The sequence below is a fragment of the Bos taurus genome, chromosome 8 (assembly GCF_002263795.3).
Source record: "Bos taurus isolate L1 Dominette 01449 registration number 42190680 breed Hereford chromosome 8, ARS-UCD2.0, whole genome shotgun sequence".
NCBI lineage: Eukaryota > Metazoa > Chordata > Mammalia > Artiodactyla > Bovidae > Bos > Bos taurus.
In genome coordinates, this window is record NC_037335.1 from 11,151,652 (window position 1) to 11,170,400 (window position 18,749).

At 48.0% G+C, this 18,749-nt stretch overlaps 1 protein-coding gene across 2 annotated transcripts in view; it reads right to left on the reverse strand.

Moving 5' to 3' along the window:
• The window catches only part of SCARA3 (scavenger receptor class A member 3), a 38,678-nt gene extending 31,018 nt beyond the window's left edge, over positions 1-7,660 (reverse strand). For both annotated transcript variants that reach the window (XM_002689483.6, XM_059889340.1), the window contains exon 1: positions 7,402-7,660. In XM_002689483.6, the coding sequence (XP_002689529.2) occupies positions 7,402-7,408 (7 nt within the window). In that variant the 5' untranslated portion in view covers positions 7,409-7,660. The remainder of the gene's footprint in view (positions 1-7,401) is intronic.
• Between the last annotated feature and the right edge of the window lie 11,089 nt (positions 7,661-18,749).

Genomic DNA, 18,749 nt, shown 5'->3' on the forward strand with positions numbered 1-18,749 from the left:
GAGTCCCAAAGAGTCGGGCACGACTGAGTGACTAACACTGTCACTGTAATACATATATGTGTGTGTGTGTGTTTATAAAACAAACACCAGTCCATATTCATGGGTTCCACATCCACAGATTCAACCAACCTCAGTAAGAAAATATATATATATAAAAAAAAACTTTCCAGGAAGTTTCAAAAAAGCACCACTTGAACTTGCTGAGTGACCAGTGACTACTTACATAGCATTTACACTCTATTTACAACTATTTACATTTAAACTGCAACGGCACCCCACTCCAGGACTCTTGCCTGGAAAATCCCATGGACGGAGGAGCCTGGTAGGCTGCAGTCCATGGGGTCGCTAAGAGTCGAACTGCTACTTCACTTTCACTTTTCACTTTCATGCATTGGAGGAGGAAATGGCAACCCACTCCAGTGTTCTTGTCTGGAGAATCCCAGGGACGGGGGACCCTGGTGGGCTGCTGTCTATGGGGTCGCACAGAGTCAGACACGACTGAAGTGACTTAGCAGCAGCAGCAGCAGCAGCAGATGCCATAAGTAATCTAGAGATAATTTAAAGTATATGGGAAGGGAAATCCAAAAAAGAGGAAATATATGTACCTGTGTGGCTGATTCACTGCTGTACCACAGAAACTAACATAGCATTGTAAAGAACCAAATGTGATTAGTCGCTCAGTTGTGTCCGACTCTTTGAGACCCCATGGATTATAGCCAGGCTCCTCTCTCTGTTCATGGTATTCTCCATGAAGGAATATTGGAGTGGGTTGCCATGCTCTCCTCCAGGGGAATCTTCCCAACCCAGAGATAGAACCCAGGTCTTCTGCATTGCAGGTGGATTCTTTAACCGTCTGAGCCACCAGGGAAGCCCAAAAAAGAAACTATAGTCCAATAAAAGTTAATAAAAAACAAAACTGGAAGCTGTGGGTAGGTTAAAGGCTAATATGATGCCATTTTATACAAAGGATTTGAGCATCCTTGGATTTTGGTATATCTGGGGGGTTTTGGAATAAAACCCCACAGATATGGGCGGCAGTGTTTGAGAAGAGCATCTTGACTATTCACTCAATACAGCAGAGCTCAACCCTCTCCCATCACATACACACTGGTCTCCTCTGTGGAGCTAGCACTTCCTCCACTGCCCTTGAACTCCACAAGTCCAGTGGATGGCAGGGGTGGGAATCATTAGTTTCTTGATCTTGACCATCATGTCTGGGCCTTCAAACCCCTCACTCTCTCTGCTTGTCACCACTTCCGGTCATGCTGTCTCTCACATGGGGATTCCCCTTCTGTCTCTGGGCTCTGTGTACAAAACAGTGAGAAAACCATCAACTCCCTGAGCTGCTATAAAAATGAGACAACATGGGAAAAGTACCAGATACTTGATAAACGGGAGTATCAGCCATTTTTATTAGAATTATTTTTCTATCCTGCTTGAACTCTGCCGTCATTTATTTCCCTTCCCTAAGGTCCGTCACACTCAGGACTGGTTTTCAACTTTCAAAAACTCCAATTTTTCCTTTTCACTCAGCAATCCCCTTTCTAGGAATTACTTTTTAAAGGGATAAATATACCACTATGCAAAGATGGACATGTAAAGATTATCACTGCATGCTGTGATAAATGCAAGGGAAAATGTATATACCTTAAGTGTCCATTGATAAAGGACTGGGCTTCCCTGATGGCTCAGACAGTAAAGAATCCGTCTGCAACGTGGGAGACCTGGGTTCGATCCCTGGGTTGGAAGATCCCCTGGAGGAGGGCATGGCAACCCATTTCAGTAATCTTGCCTGGAGAATCCCCATGGACAGGCTACAGTCCACGGGGTTGCAAAGAGTCAGACACGACTGAGCAACTAAGCACAATACAAAGGACTGATTAAATAAATTCTTATAAAGCCATACTATGGAATATCATGCAGCTGTTAAAAAAGAATGCAGATCTATACTTACTGCCCAAGGAATATGTCTAGGTTCTATTGTTGAAATTTAAAAATACATATAAAAATACATATATAGTATAATCTTACCTATGTGGAAAAAAAAAATCTGTGTGCAAATAAACAGAAGAATTTCTGGAAAAATTCTCATCCAAATCTTATCAATTTTCTCTGAGGGGTAGGAGTTCATGTGAGGACTATTTTTTCTCCTTTTTCGCATTTTTCAAAATTTTTATACTGGGCATGGATGGTAAAAAGATTCAGTGCAACTAGTGATGCAAAAAACCTATGTCTACATCCTGGGGTACCATGAAGGCAGCCTTTCTTCTTTCTACAGGCAGCCTTTCTTCTTTCTACAGGCAGCCTTTCTTCTTTCTACAGGCGAAGCTCAGCCACTCAGGTCTCCATCATCCCCAGGCCCCCCCAGGCCCCACTCTCCCCTTTTCTTCTCTCCCCTGACCTTCCAATCAGCTGGCCAGTCCCACCTTGAAAATTTCTTCATGCCTGGCCTGCTTCTTGCTTTAACTTCTTAGCTCTCTTTGTCTCAAACTTCTCTAACACAAGGCCTCCCTGGGTTTTTGTTCCAAATCTACCCACTTTTCTCTCGGTCTATGCCACCTGTTTTTTTCAAGATCAAATAACCCTGAGCAAAGCCTGTTCATCAACAGTCAATGCTGTTGACCATTTCCTCCTTCTTGGAACTTTCTCCTCTCAGTTTCCATGATATTACATCTTCCTTTGTCCCCTGTGTCCCTGACCGCTCCTCTTGGCTCCATCACAGGCTCATTTTCTTCTTCCCTCATGGCTTTCTCTAAAAGTAGAGATTTCCCAACGTGGGTGAATGTCATTAGAGAACTAGCAAGCAGGCCATCTTCTGACAAACCTGTTCGGGGCCTCTCCAAAGTCAACAGGACACAGTTGGAGTCCTTGGCATGGTGCTCAAGGCCTCCTGGTTCTGTGGCTCCCTGCATTTCTCTGCCAAACCCTCAACCTCCAAGCCAACCTCTCTGCCCATCACCCTTGAATACACTTACCCAACGACAGCACCTGCCCCTCCTGCCTGTCTCCTGCATGACCCCATCCAGACCTTGCTCACCTTCTACTACATCCTAAAGCCTTCCCCATCTGCCCCAATGTGAAAGGTTCTTTCTCTCCTCGGATTTCTATGGAATCTACTGTCTGTACCATTCACTGGTGCCTTCATGTCACCCCCCTTGATTACTTGGTTCTCTTCTGTTTTTTCTACCTTTTATTGGAGTATAGTTGCTTTACCATATTGCTTTAGTGTTTACTGTAAAACAATGTGAATCAGCTAAATGTGTATATATATATCCCCTCCATTTTTGGATTTCCTTCCCATTTAGGTCACCATTGAGTAGAATTCCCTGTGCTATATAGGAGGTTTTCATTAGTTATCTATTTTATACATAGTAGTGTATTTCTGTTATGCAGCTGGGGCCCTGGGATGTCAAAGGAGATTGTGGAAGGTTTCCCTAAACTGGGGGAAAGATACACAAGAACTGTCCCCAAAGGCCTTCACAAAACCTGCCAAAACGTTCACCAACATCCACTGAGAAGCAGAATTCTTTATCTCCTCTTCCAAATAAGCTTGAGAGGGGAGTCTTCAGTTTTTAAAATCACCCCAGCTGGAAGGCAAGGTGGCCAGCGTGCACCCCTCTATCCCTCCACCTCTCCCACCCCCGCATCAGGCCATTTTATTGACTCTGTGCACCTTTGCCATGTCAAACCCCCCTCCAGTGCCCTGCGGTCCGGGGATGAAGGTTGGGCTTCCAAAAGGGACCAGTCTGCACTTCGATGAGTGGATACATCCCCCCTGCCAAGCAGTGGGAGGTAGATTTTCCGGGATCTCACTGCTGTTTTCTGAGTCCCTCTGCCCTCCCGCCTGCCCTTTGCCTTCAGGGTGTGGGCACTGCTCCCCAATTCCATGCGGAAGGGCTTTTCCCCCAGGCTTGGGGGACAGCAGGATGTGGGTCTGCCCATCTATGGAAGCTGAGGCCAAGTCTCCCTGGGCACAGTGACCCATGTGGCAGGCCTGCCTCCAACCATCTCTCTACCAAGTCACTTCCGCTTGGCCCTCAGCCCAAAGCTCCTGGGCTGAGTCCCAGGGCATCAGGGCAAGATGGGCCTCGGGACCACCAGGAGGAGGAAGGTGGGCCGGAGAAGGGAACACTGACCAGAGCCTCACGTGTGGCCAGGATCAGAGCCTGTGTCTTGACTCACATCAGTCGTCTCTGCAGTGAACCGAACTACTCTGTGGGCACCTCACGTGGCTGGAAGGGGCTCTTGCCACTGGACCCTCTCACTGGAGATGTGGGAGCAATTCCACAGGTGGCTGTTAAAGGCTCAGACAAGCCAGTGGGCAGCTCCAAGGTGGGCCCATCGCCAGGGGTGGTGGCAGCTGTGTGCCCTCAGGCGTGAGAGGGGCTGGACTGGGGGCCTGGGGCTGGCTTGCACCAAAAGATGCGGCTGCCTGGGAGGCCCGGCTGCCAGCCAGTGGGCAGGCGGGTGGGAGGCGCCTCAGGGTGGGAGGCGCCTCAGGGTGGAAACAGTTTGGCTGGCAGAGAGGGCCTGGCGCCTGGCCGCTGGTGGCACTCCTTAGCAGACCTGTTTTCTTGTCTAAGTACCGTCCCCACCAACCCCCACAAAGCATAACATCACCGTGTTTAGCTTTGAGTGGGGCTGGTGAGCCTTTGCCAGCCCATGTAATCCTCAGATCCATGGCAGATTGGTGGGATAGTTCGAAGCTAGCTTCCCCCGGGGAAGGGCTGTCCTGGAAGGGGCCGGGCCCGTTTTTCTGGCACTTTCTTTTTTCCATGTGGGGAAAAAAAAAAAAAAAATTCTGATTCTTCACAGTCCACAGATTCCCCAAGGCCAAATATTGACTGCCTGGCCTGGCTTTTCCCTCTCAGGTAGAGGTGGCAGCTCTTCCTGGCTCCCGGGGAGGATGAGGGAGACAAAGGGGGAGACCCTGCAGGGAGGCGTGATGGGAACACACCCGGCCTTCTCCGCAGCTCTGAGGCCTGGGCCCTGGGATGTCATGGGAGATCGTGGAAGGTTTCCCAAAACTGGGGGGAAAATATACAAGAGCTGCCCTGAAGGCCTCAGCAAACAGGAATGCAGCCCCCCATGGTGGTGAGACTGCTCCTTGAGAGTAAAGGGCAGGCCTTGGGCTTCTTACTTGGAGCCCACAGCCTCCCAGCCAACAAGCTGGTCCTCCTCAGAGACCTCCTCTAAACACCCATTCATACCAGCTCTTTCCTTTTCCTCCTCCACTCAGAGGAATGTTGTTGTCTCACTGACTTTCAGAAAGGTGGGTCGTGTGTTCCCAACTTCCTCCCCAGGAGTTGGGTGTGTGTGTTACTCTTTCAGTCTGACTTTTTGTGACCCCATGGACTGTAGCCCACCAGGCTTCTCTGTCCATGGGATTCTCCAGGCAAAAATACTGGAGTGGGTTGCCATGCTCTCTTCCAGGGGATCTTCCTGACCCAGGGATCAAGCCTGGCTCTCCCAACATTTCAGGCGGATTCTTTACCATTTAAGCCACCAGGGAAGCCTCCCACCCCCACAAGAATTGGGTGTCTCCTCTATGTCAGAGGCGTTCAGCCCTGCCTGTCTTTCCCTCACCATCTTTTCTCCCCAAGTGTTCTTCTGGAATGTTGGTGGAGCCAAACCTCTTTGAGAACATGCGGCGCCTCACCACCATCATCCACATCCAGAGCAGCGTGGGCCCCGAGCCTGTGGTGAGAGGTGGTCTCAGATCTTTCTGGAAGCTTCCGGTAATGACCTCCCTGGGGTCGCTGACCAGGCACAGGACTGCACCACAGATGTGGGAGCCGATAACAGGAGACAGGTGAGGAAGGCCCCTCTCTATTGCTGAGGGAACTCCCTGGAGTTGGTGATAACCTGCTCGCATCATCCCAGGAAGCTCAAGACATGGTGAGGCTGCCAGGGAGCACAGACAGAGGGACCAGAGACCAGAGGGGAGGAAGAGGGATGTACGTATGAGCAAGCACACTGGCCTGGAGGGCAGGAGCTCTGGGCCGGTCCCCCTGACTAGCTGTGAATCTTAAGCAAGTCCCTTCTCTGATCCATACGCCCAGCAGTGTAATTTGCACGTTCCAGTGCAAAGTAAAAATGCTAAGCTCCCTTGTTTAAAAAATTATTAATAATTTCAAGACAGGGGACTTCCCTGGCGCTCCAGTGGTTAAGACTCTATGCTGCCAATGCAGGGGGCATGGGTTCGATCCCTGGTCAGGGAACTAAGATCCCACATGCCAAAAAAATATTAAAATAATAATAATGTTAAGACAGCAACAGCAGACCATTGAACCTCATGAATGGCCCTGGGACCTTGGGGGACTGCACAGGTGATCCGACCATAAGGCCAATCCTACCTGCTTGGGCCTCAGTTTCCCCAACCACACAGCATGGAGGCTGTCATCAATCAGAGGTTTACCCATGAAGCCTTTTCTTCACAGGAACCCTGAACCCTTCAATGGCAGACAAGGCTGCTTCATCAACACCCCACGAGAACATAGAGGAAAGCCCTGTGGATGACCCAAAAGCCCTTGGTCGTTTTAACATTCAGTAAGTGGAAGAGGTGTTAGGAGCAAAAGCATCTGCCCAGCTCCTGTGGAAGGATTAGCATGAAGTAGGTGAGAGAGGAACCATCCTCAAAGTTTCCAGACTTACAGTATGACTCCAGAGCTGGCTTCTCCCTTAGCCTGAGAATGAGCATGAAGCCCAGATGTCCACTCTCCCTGGCCTCAAGAAAGCCAGGGTCCAGGGATGAACATCTGGGACCAGGTCTGCTTCTTGTTTCCATCCCAGGAACCGGCTGCAAGGACCACTGTGGTGATGCTCACTGGCCCAGAGAGAGCTCAGGCCTGGGCCACTGATCTTCCACCACTGCTCTGTCTCCAGGAGGTCAGAGGTAGGTCAGGCAGGGTTCAGAGGTTGGGAAGGGCAGGCCTGGGCTAAGAAACTCAGTCACAGCAGGTCTCTCCTGGGATTGAAACTCCCAGAGGAGGATCCCATGGGGTAAAAGGCTAGATGGGGGCTGCAGCAGACTGTGAGATGGGTGTGCTAGATGAAGTCCATATTCCTAGAAGCTTTGGGCTGTAGCATCTTTCCGTGCTGACTGGTTAAAGGGATCAAAAACTTCTCTGGTAATTACAATGGCTTTTCAGGCAAGAGCAATGACAGATAAGAACGTTCTCCATTCTCCCTCTCCTCTCCCCTTCCTCTGGACTTCAGGGCTCCATCCTGTCCTCCTAAGACTTTTCTCCAGATGATACGAAAGGAGTAGGGAAGCCCCTGCCATCCTTCCCGGAGGAGTCCTCCGGTCCTCAGCCCGCCCGCCGAGAGATGCCCACCGCACCCGGTCAGGGTGGAGAGCCCCAAGGGGGCTCGCTTCGGAGCTCCCGCGCGCGGGCTTACCTTTCATGGTCCCCGCTCCGAGGCCTCAGGCGGGCCCGGCCGGAGGCGGATCGGCGGCCGTGAGACCCCGAGTGAAGCCTGCGGGTTCCCGGAGGGCACCGACCGATCGCCTCCCTACGCGCCGCCCGCGGGAGTGGGACTCGGTGCCGGAGTCGCGCCGGAGCCCCGGCTGCGGAGGCGGCGCGCCGAGGGGAGGGTCCGCGGGGTAGCCGGCTGGGGGCGCAGCGCCCGGCCGCCCATCCCGCCGCGCGCTTCCCGTGGAGGCAGGCGAGGCGTGGACTGCGGCCGCCCCCGGCCCCGCGCGCCCGCCCTCCCGCCGCCCGCCCGCCCTCGCGCCCTCCCTCCTCGTCACTGCTTGGGCCTCGGCCCAGATCAACTTCCTTGCTCTTTTCAAAACTGCCGCGGCCCGGCCTCTTTGTGCGGCCGAGGGTCCCCGCGCCCCGCCCGGCCCCCCAGAACCCCAGCGCGGCACGCAAGTTCCCGAGCCCAGCCCGGCCACAGCTGCACTGGAGAGGGGGAGAGGGGAGGCCCAGGGAAGGCCGCCTGGTGCCTGGGGGCTCTGGATTTTCGCCCTGGACCTTTTTTCCCTCACCCATCTGAGGGGTAGAGGGACTGGAGAAGTTAGGATTCCCGGGTGCCAGCCCTAACACCCCACATTGTCTGGGACTGTCCCCCTTTAAGCGCTGAAAGTCCCGCATCCCGGAGAGCCCCTCAGTCCCGGCGGGGGCAGACCAGGACGGTTGGTCACGCCAGCTCTGCCACTCTGGGTGAGTGACTTTGGGTGGCCACTCCATGTGGTTTTCTGCAAGAGAATACTGGGTCTTGAGCCCTCCCAACGTCTGTGATTTTGTTCCTGGAGGGGCCTCTGGTGTGAACAGTGATGATGTCTGAGGGCAATGGGCCTCGGGCAAGGAGTGGTGATCTCCCCAGAGTCCCTCCGCCGGGAGCCTCACAAGTCATCCTCTCTGATGGGACGCTTACTGAGTACCAGCCATGGGCCAGGTCCTGCCCCAGACTCGGAGTGTGGGGAACATTCCACACCGTCCAGGTCTCCCTGCGGTTGTGTGGTGTGAGGAATGATGACAGTTTAACAAGTAAAGGTGCTGAGGTGAGGAACGCGGAGGTGGGACAAGCACGGTGGTTGGATGGGGCCGGGGGAGACCCACTATAGGGTGCAGACCACCTGGCCTGCCCTCTTTCTATCGTCTCCATCTTCACATCTCCACGCCCACCCCCATTTGGCCCTTGGAGTAAAAAGTGCGTGTATGCTCAGTCGTGTCTGACTCTTTGAGACCCCATGGACTATAGCCTCCCAGGCTCCTCTGTCCATGGGATTCTCCAGGCAAGAATACTGGAGTGGGTTGCCATTTCCTCCTCCAGAGGTTAGAGTAAAGTAGGTCAGGCCAAAGGCGCAGGGAAACTTTCTCCTAAGCCTAGGAACTGAGAAGGGGCCAAGGACAGTCCATTCCCCCCACCCCACCCCTGCCCCCCACAACCCCATTCACAAATCTGAGCCAATCAGAAAGGGGGATGCTCAGCTCTCTCTAATCGCTTCCACTTCCCAAAGGCAAGTTTGAGTTCAGACAGTGCATCCTCTCCATGATTTCAGCTGAACTTCACCATGACCTTGAGAAAGGGAGCCAAGAACCTGCTGCCCATTTTACAGGTGAAGCGACCGAGGTTCAGAGAGGGTTTTGCCTACCTAGTAGTAGTCATGATGTACTTCTGGAGCTTTAAATCTGGATTCCAACTCTGCCACATGAACCACAGTCTTCTACACTACGGCATGGATCAGGAGAGCACTATGTAAACACCAGGGAGATAGGCACCCCAAAGGGTCCTTTAGGTGGTTTCAGTTCAGTTCAGTTCAGTCGCTCAGTCGAGTCCGACTCTTTGGACCCCATGAATTGCAGCACACCAGGCCTCCCTGTCCATCACCAACTCCTGGAGTTCACTCAGACTCACGTCCATCGAGTCAGTGATGCCATCCAGCCATCTCATCCTCTGTTGTCCCCTTCTCCTCCTGCCCCCAATCTCTCCCAGCATCAGAGTCTTTTCCAATGAGTCAACTCTTCGCATGAGGTGGCCAAAGTACTGGAGTTTCAGCTTCAGCATCATTCCCTCCAAAGAAATCCCAGGGCTGATCTCCTTCAGAATGGACTGGTTGGATCTCCTTGCAGTCCAAGGGACTCTCAAGAGTCTTCTCCAACACCACAGTTCAAAAGCATCAATTCTTTGGTGCTCAGCCTTCTTCACAGTCCAACTCTCACATCCATACATGACCACTGGAAAAACCATAGCCTTGACTAGCCGGACCTTTGTTGGCAAAGTAATGTCTCTGCTTTTGAATATGCTATCTAGGTTGGTCATAACTTTTCTTCCAAGGAGTAAGTGTCTTTTAATCTCATGGCTGCAGTCACCATCTGCAGTGATTTTGGAGCCCCAAAAAATAAAGTCTGACACTGTTTCCACTGTTTCCCCATCTACTTCCCATGAAGTGATGGGACCAGATGCCGTGATCTTCGTTTTCTGAATGTTGAGCTTTAAGCCAACTTTTTCACTCTCCTCTTTCACTTTTATCAAGAGGCTTTTTAGTTCCTCTTTACTTTCTGCCATAAGGGTGGTGTCATCTGCATAACTGAGGTTCTTGATATTTCTCCCAGCAATCTTGATTCCAGCTTGTGCTTCTTCCAGCCCAGGATTTCTCATGATGTACTCTGCATAGAAGTTAAAAAAGCAGGGTGACAATATACAGCCTTGACGTACTCCTTTTCCTGTTTGGAACCAGTCTGTTGTTACATGTCCAGTTCTAACTGTTGCTTCCTGACCTGCATACAGAGTTCTCAAGAGGCAGGTCAGGTGGTCTGGTATTCCCATCTCTTGAAGAATTTTCCACAGTTTCTTGTGATCCACACAGTCAAAGGCTTTGGCATAGTCAAGAAAGCAGAAATAGATGTTTTTCTGGAACTCTCTTGCTTTTTCCATGATCCAGCGGATGTTGGCAATTTGATCTCTGGTTCCTCTGCCTTTTCTAAAATCAGCTTGAACATCTGGAATTTCACAGTTCACGTATTGCTGAAGCCTGGCTTGGAGAATTTTGAGCATTACTTTACTAGCATGTGAGATGAGTGCAATTGTGCAGTAGTTTGAGCATTCTTTGGCATTGCCTTTCTTTGGGATTGGAATGAAAACTGACCTTTTCCAGTCCTGTGGCCACTGCTGAGTGTGTATTAATGAGTTTAATCCTCATAGCAGTCCTAGGAGATAAGTACTATGATGGTCCTCATTTCTCAGAGGATAGATATTGCATTTAGCATCAGGTCGCTCTAAGTGGAGATGTCAGGATCTGAACCCAGGGAAGCTGCTGAATCCAGCATCTTTGTCCTTCACCCCAGCGTGCACCATCCTGCCCCTCACAGAAGCTACCCAAATATTTGTTAAAAGAAAGAACAGAAAAATGGCCCTTGGCTTTCTCCGTGCTTTCTTTAGTTGGCTAGATCCAAGATGTCTGGTGAGAAAAGGTCCTAACTCTGTATGCAAGAGTGCCCTCTCCCACACTTCCTTGCGCCCTTGGGATCGGAGGGTGTATGTGTCCTGTGGTGTTGCTATGGTAATGCAGAAGCAGCCTCAGAGAAATGAAACATGCCCGTGTGTGACTATAGATGGGGCCTGGCTGAGCAGAGCTGGACCCAGCCCTGAAGAGGTTCAGAGGATGAACTCCTGCTCCAAAAGGACTCTGGAAAGAGGAGTCCAGCACTGTGGAGCAGTAGGAAAGAGCTGGAGACCCACTGGCCAAAGTACCAGAGTAGTTCAGAGAGGGAAGGAGGGAGAAAGACGGGGTAAAGGATGATCATAGATCATGATCACAGATCACAGATCAAGAAGCAAGATAGACTCCTTAGAAATTACACCGGCCTTCGGGTGAGAGCTTTCAGCTGCAACTTCAGGCAATTTCTATGAACAACCAGAGTGCTGAACCCAGAGTTAACTGGGATGACTTCCCCTGAGAGACCAGATTTTGGAACTGTTAGGGTGTGGCTCAGCTGGGACTTGAGTGCAGAGGCACCAGACAGGGTGGGTGGGGTGGGATGGACTAGGGAGACTGCTTAAAGCTGTTTTTAACTTGCACTGAGGTAGGGAAAGTGTGGAAACAGTTTCTTGTAGTACATATACCATAGTTCTGTTGAAAGTCAAAGGAAATCGCTAAAGAACAGAGGTCATTTGGAGGGAAAAAATGTAATCACTACTCGTGGAAACTTCCATGGATTAATGAAGGTAGGAAGTCCCACCCCAGTCCTTTTTTCACACTGAAGTATAGCTGATTTATAATATTGTGTTAGTTTCAGGTGTACAGCAAAGTGATTCAGTTATACATGCAGGAGACCTGGGTTTGATCCCTGGGAAGATCCCCTGGAGGAGGGCATGGCAACCTACTCTAGTATTCTTGCCTGGAGAATCCCCATGGACAGATGAGCCTGGAGAGTCAGATGTGCCTGAGCAGCAGCAGCATACATGATATCATATCAGGTTTGTCTTTCTCTATCTGACTTACTTAAGTAAAGATAATACTCTCTAGGTCCATTCATTGGTTGCTGCAAATGGTGTTCTTTCATTTTTTATGTCTAAGTTATAAGATCAGCTTAACATCTCCTTCAAGCATAGAGGCAATCAGTCCTGTATGTTCATTGGAAGGACTGAGGCTGAAACTGAAGCTCCAATACTTTGGCCACCTGATTTGAAAAAGTGACTCATTAGAAAAGACCCTGATGCTGGGAAGGATTGAAGGCAGGAGAAGAAGGGGACGACAGAGGATGAGATGGTTGGATGGCATCACCGACTCGATGGACATGAGTTTGAGTAAGCTCTGGGAGTTGGTGATGGACAGGGAAGCCTGGGTGCTGCAGTCCATAGGATCGAAAAGAATCAGACACAACTGAGCGACTGAGCTGAATATCTCCTTAAGTCAGTCGTCTGTTGATGGGAACTTGGGTTGTTTCACCTCAGTTCTTGAGCAATGTTGTGATTTGCTTGGAATAAAGCCTTCCAGGGAGCTCCCCAAACACTTTCCTTTCTATTTTATGCTTCAAGAAAAATCAAAAAAGAACAAAATCAAACAAACCAAAAAAATTCTTTCTCCTAAAACTCAATTCCTCCACTAATGCCTTTGACCCCTTCCTCCCCCACCCACGCTCCTCTCAGCATTAGGATTTTGCTTCCACTTCTCCTTCTTAAAATAGAGCTTCAGCCCTCAGTGCTCACTGAAATTGCTCCCCTCCTTCTGGTTGCCAAATAGAATAGCCTTTTCAAAATCTTTTTCTTCTTCACCATTTTGTGGAATAACACTGTAGTAATCAGGGTGCTTCAGGGACATGGAACCAACAGCTGGCATGCTGGAGATCCAGGGAAGAGTCGATGTTGCAGCTCAAGTCCAAAGGCAGTCTGCTGGCAGAATTCCCTCATTTGTGGGAAAGGTCAGACTTTTTTCCTCTTGAAGCCTTCAACTGATTAGACAAGACCCGCCATGCAATCAAATTGCCAACATCCACTGGATCATGGAAAAAGTAAGAGAGTTCCAGAAAAACATCTATTTCTGCTTTATTGACTATGCCAAAGCCTTTGACTGTGTGGATCACAAGAAACTGTGGAAAATTCTTCAAGAGATGGGAATACCAGACCACCTGATCTGCCTCTTAAGAAATCTGTATGCAGGTCAGGAAGTAACAGTTAGAACTGGACATGGAACAACAGTTTCCAAATAGGAAAAGGAGTACGTCAAGGCTGTATATTGTCACCCTGCTTATTTAACTTCTATGCAGAGTACATCATGAGAAATGCTGGACTGGAAGAAACACAAGCTGGAATCAAGATAGCCAGGAGAAATATCAAGAACCTCAGATATGCAGATGACACCACCCTTATGGCAGAAATTGAAGAGGAACTAACAAGCCTCTTGATGAAAGTGAAAGAGGAGAGTGAAAAAGTTGGCTTAAAGCTCAACATTCAGAAAACGAAGATCATGGCATCCGGTCCCACCACTTCATGGGAAATAGATGGGGAAACAGTGGAAACAGTGTCAGACTTTATTTTTTGGGGCTCCAAAATCACTGCAGATGGTGACTGCAGCCATGAAATTAAAAGATGTTTCTCCTTGGAAGGGAAGTTATGTCCATCCTAGATAGCATATCAAAAGCAGAGACATTACTTTGCCAACAAAGGTCTGGCTAGTCAAGGCTATGGTTTTTCCAGTGGTCATGTATGGATGTGAGAGTTGGACTGTGAAGAAGACTGAGCACCAAAGAATTGATGCTTTTGAACTGTGGTGTTGGAGAAGACTCTTGAGAGTCCCTTGGACTGCAAGGAGATCCAACCAGTCCATTCTAAAGGAGATCAGCCCTGGGATTTCTTTGGAAGGAATCTAAATCTAAATCTAAAGCTGAAACTCCAGTACTTTGGCCACCTCATGCGAAGAGTTGACTCATTGGAAAAGACTCTGATGCTGGGAGGGATTGGGGGTAGGAGGAGAAGGGGACGACAGAAGATGAGATGGCTGGATGGCATCACTGACTCGATGGACATGAGTCTGAGTGAACTCTGGGAGTTGGTGATGGTCAGGGAGGCCTGGTGTGCTGCGATTCATGGGGTCGCAAAGAGTCGCACACGACTGAGGAACTGAACTGAACTGAACTAACTGCCATGCAATAGATGGTATTCTGCTTGATTAACTGAAATGTTAATCTCATTTGAAATACATTTTCACATCTAGAAGCATCTAGAATATGACTGACTAAATATCTTGTATCACAGCCTGGCCAAGTTGACACAGAAAATTAACCATCACAAATCATCACAAAGCAGCTCTTTCTTGAAATGCTCTTCTTCCCTAGTTTACTTACTTCCAGTTCCCCTTCTAAACTTCTTTGACTCCTTTTTCAATATACCAAATAGGAAAGGCTGTTTTCTGAATATAGACATTCCCTCTCCTTATATTAGTTGGTGTGGGTAACATTCCCTGATGTAACAACAACCTACTGTCTGAACAGGACAAACATTTACTTCTCACATCACAATCTAGTGTGGGCTGGACCCTTCCCTAGTGGTCCAGTGGCTGAGATTCCATGCGCCTGTTTGCCAAGAAACTCCCTTGCAACGGTACCACCCACACTGCACAGTAGCAAAATATTCTTGAAAAGATGAGAGGGTTCATCCAGTTAATTTCAGAACGGGGTTCAAGCAACATTGGTCATAAAGGAAAATGTAAAACCCATTTTCCCACTGGCCTCCATTTAAAGTAATAAACAAAATTCCTGGAGGGGGTGGATGGGAATCTATCAACATTCTTGAGTGAAGACTTGTCTAGAGAAGCATTACTCTATCACGTTACCATTCCATTGAGGATAAGGCCTAATCTATCTATCCATTTCTGTTTATCATCTATCTATCATATGAAAGTGAAAGTGAAAGTTGCTCAGTTCTGTCTGACTCTTTGTGACCCCATGAACTACACAGTCCATGGAGTTTTCCAGGCCAGAATACTGGAGTGGGTAGATTTTCCCTTCTCCAGGGAATCTTTCCAACCCAGGGATCAAACCCAGCTCTCCTGCATTGCAGGCAGATTCTTTACCAGCTGAGCTACCAGGGAAGCCCTTTTGTCTATTATATCTATCATCTATCACCTCTCTATGCTACGTGTGCTGTGCTAATTCGGTAAGTGTTGTCTGACTCTTTTGTGACTCCATGGACTATAACCGACCAGGATCCTTTGTCCGTGGGATTCTCCAGGCAAGAATACTGGAGTGAGTTACTGAGAGAGTCATTTCCTAGGGAGGCTGATAAGAGGTCTAGGGGTCCCCAAGGAGAGAGGGGTCTGGAATTCTCAAGGAGGAAGAAAGGACAAACTTTTTTTTCCCTCTACATGACAGAGGTTTGTGACACTGTACAGGAGACAGGGATCAAGACCATCCCCCTGGAAAAGAAATGCAAAAAAGCAAAATGGCTGTCTGAGGAGGCCTTACAAATAGCTGTGAAAAGAAGAGAAGTGAAAAGCAAAGGAGAAAAGGAAAGATATAAGCATCTGAATGCAGAGTTCCAAAGAATAGCAAGAAGAGATAAGAAAGCTTTCCTCAGCGATCAATGCAAAGAAATAGAGGAAAACAACAGAATGGGAAAGACTAGAGATCTCTTCAAGAAAATTAGAGATACCAAGGGAACATTTCATGCAAAGATGGGCTTGATAAAGGACAGAAATGGTATGGACCTAACAGAAGCAGAAGATATTAAGAAGAGGTGGCAAGAATACACAGAAGAACAGTACAAAAAAGATCTTCATGACCCAGATAATCACAATGGTGTGATCACTGACCTAGAGCCAGACATCCTGGAATGTGAAGTCAAGTGGGCCTTAGAAAGCATCACTACGAACAAAGCTAGTGGAGGTGATGGAATTCCAGTTGAGCTATTTCAAATCCTGAAGATGATGCTGTGAAAGTGCTGCACTTAATATGCCAGCAACTTTGGAAAACTCAGCAGTGGCCACAGGACTGGAAAAGGTCAGTTTTCATTCCAATCCCAAAGAAAGGCAATGCCAAAGAATGTTCAAACTACCACACAATTGCACTCATCTCACACGCTAGCAAAGTGATGCTCAAAATTCTCCAAGCCAGGCTTCAGCAATATGTGAACTGTGAAATTCCAGATGTTCAAGCTGGTTTTAGAAAAGGCAGAGGAACCAGAGATCAAATTGCCAACATCCACTGGATCATCAAAAAAGCAAGAGAGATCCAGAAAAGCATCTATTTCTGCTTTATTGACTATGACAAAGCCTTTGACTGTGCGGATCACAACAAACTGTGGAAAATTCTTCAAGAGATGGGAATACCAGACTACTTGACCTGCCTCTTGAGAAAATTATATGCACATCAGGAAGCAACAGTTAGAACTGGACATGGAACAACAGACTGGTTCCAAATAGAAAAAGGAGTTCGTCAAGGCTGTATATTATCACCCTGCTTATTTAATTTCTATGCAGAGTACATCAGGAGAAACGCTGGACTGGAAGAAACACAAGCTGGAATCAAGATTGCCAGGAGAAATATCAAGAACCTCAGATATGCAGATGACACCACCCTTATGGCAGAAAGTGAAGAGGAACTAAAAAGCCTCTTGATGAGAGTGAAAGAAGAGAGTGAAAAAGTTGGCTTAAAGCTCAACATTCAGAAAACAAAGATCATGGCATCCCGTCCCATCACTTCATGGGAAGTAGATGGGGAAACAGTGGAGACAGTGTCAGACTTTATTTTTCTGGGCTCCAAAATCACTGCAGATGGTGACTGCAGCCATGAAATTAAAAGATGCTTACTCCTTGGAAGGAACGTTATGACTAACCTAGATAGCATATTCAAAAGCAGAGACATTACTTTGCCAACAAAGTTTCGTCTAGTCAAGGCTATGGTTTTTCCTGTGGTCATGTATGGATATGAGAGTTGGACTGTGAAGAAGGCTGAATGCAGAAGAATTGATGCTTTTGAACTGTGGTGTTGGAGAAGACTCCTGAGAGTCCCTTGGACTGCAAGGAGATCAACCAGCCCATTCTGAAGGAGATCAGCCCTGGGATTTCTTTGGAAGGAATGATGCTAAAGCTGAAACTCCAGTACTTTGGCCACCTCATGTGAAGAGTTGACTCATTGGAAAAGACTCTGATGCTGGGAGGGATTGGGGGCAAGAGGAGAAGGGGACGACAGAGGATGAGATGGCTGGATGGCATCACTGACTCGATGGACATGAGTCTGAGTGAACTCCAGGAGTTGGTGATGGACAGGGAGGCCTGGCGTGCTGCGATTCATGGGGTCTCAAAGAGTCGGACACGACTGAGCGACTGAACTGAAATCATCCCATACCTATGACTTTAAAACAATTGAGAGGATTTTGGGGAATTACAGGCTACTGTCCCATTTGGATTCCGGGTTATGGGAAACTTTCCCAGCCTTTATATAAACTTACAGCTGAAACTCAGCAGACCCAAACTGACAAACTGGTTTGGTCTCCAGATACTCAAAAGGCTTTTAAGGTTCTTCAGACTGCTCTCCTGCAAGCTCCCATTCTGAGCTTCCCCACAGGGTCAGAATTTAATTTGTTTGTCACTGAAAGAAAAGGTATGGCCTTGGGAGTTTTGATACAACTCCGAGGGCCTCACCAGCAACCTATTGCTTATCTAAGCAGAGAATTAGTTGTAATTTCACATGGGTAGCCCTACTGCTTAAGAGTAATTGGGGCAGTGGCTTTATTAGCACCTGAAGCTTTAAAAATGATTAATGGATAAAAGCTTACTGTACTGACTTCCTATGATGTGAGCGGAGTCTTAAATTCTAAGGTTAATATTTGGATGACAGTAGGCTTCTTAAATATCAGTTGTTGTTGTTAGAAGGACCAGTAACTAAGCTTAAAGTTTGTGGAAATTTAAATCCTGCCACTTTCCTTTCTGAGAAGGAAAATGAAACATCTGATCACGATTGTTCCCAATTTCTAACTTTAAACTATGCAGCTTGGGAAGTTCTAATGGATAGCCCATTAGACAATCCTGACATGGAAATATTTACAGATGGCAGTGCTTTTGTTCACGATGGAAAGCATAAAGCAGGTTACGCCATGGTGACTGCTGAACAGATTTTAGAAGCAAAATCTCTCCCCCAGGGAACCAGTGCTCAGTTAGCAGAGCTTGTGGCTCTGACCCGAGCTCTAGAGTTAAGAAAAGGGTCGTGGGTAAGTATCTACACAGATTCTAAGTATGTTTATTTGACTTTACATGCTCATGCTACAATATGGAAAGAAAGACAGTTTAGAACAACAACAGGAGAACCTATTAAACATTTCAGAGAGATCGAGAGACTTTTAACTGCTATATATTGTCCTAAAGAAGTAGCAGTTATGCATTGCAAAGGGCACAGCAGGGATGGGAGTAAAGTAGCCGAAGGCAATCAGTTGGCTGACTGTCAAGCCAGAAAAGTGGCACTTTATGAAACCCCTTCACTGCAGACGCCTTTGATCTGGACAGGTCCTGTGGAACAGGGAAAACCACAGTATACTGAGGAAGAATTAGAAAAATATGAGAAAAGAGGAGCAAAGATTACTGACAAAGGGTGGTCACAGTCCGAGGATGGATGACTAATAATCCCTGAAAATGCTCAGTGGAAAATTCTTAAAGGTTTACACCAGAGTTTTCATTTGGGTGCAGAGAGTACTTACCAGATGGCTTCTCATTTGTTTGAAGGTAAAAATGTAATGAAAACTTTAAAGAACATTATCAAAAGGCGTGAGGTTTGTCAGAAAAATAACCCAAAGACTGAAAAGCTAGC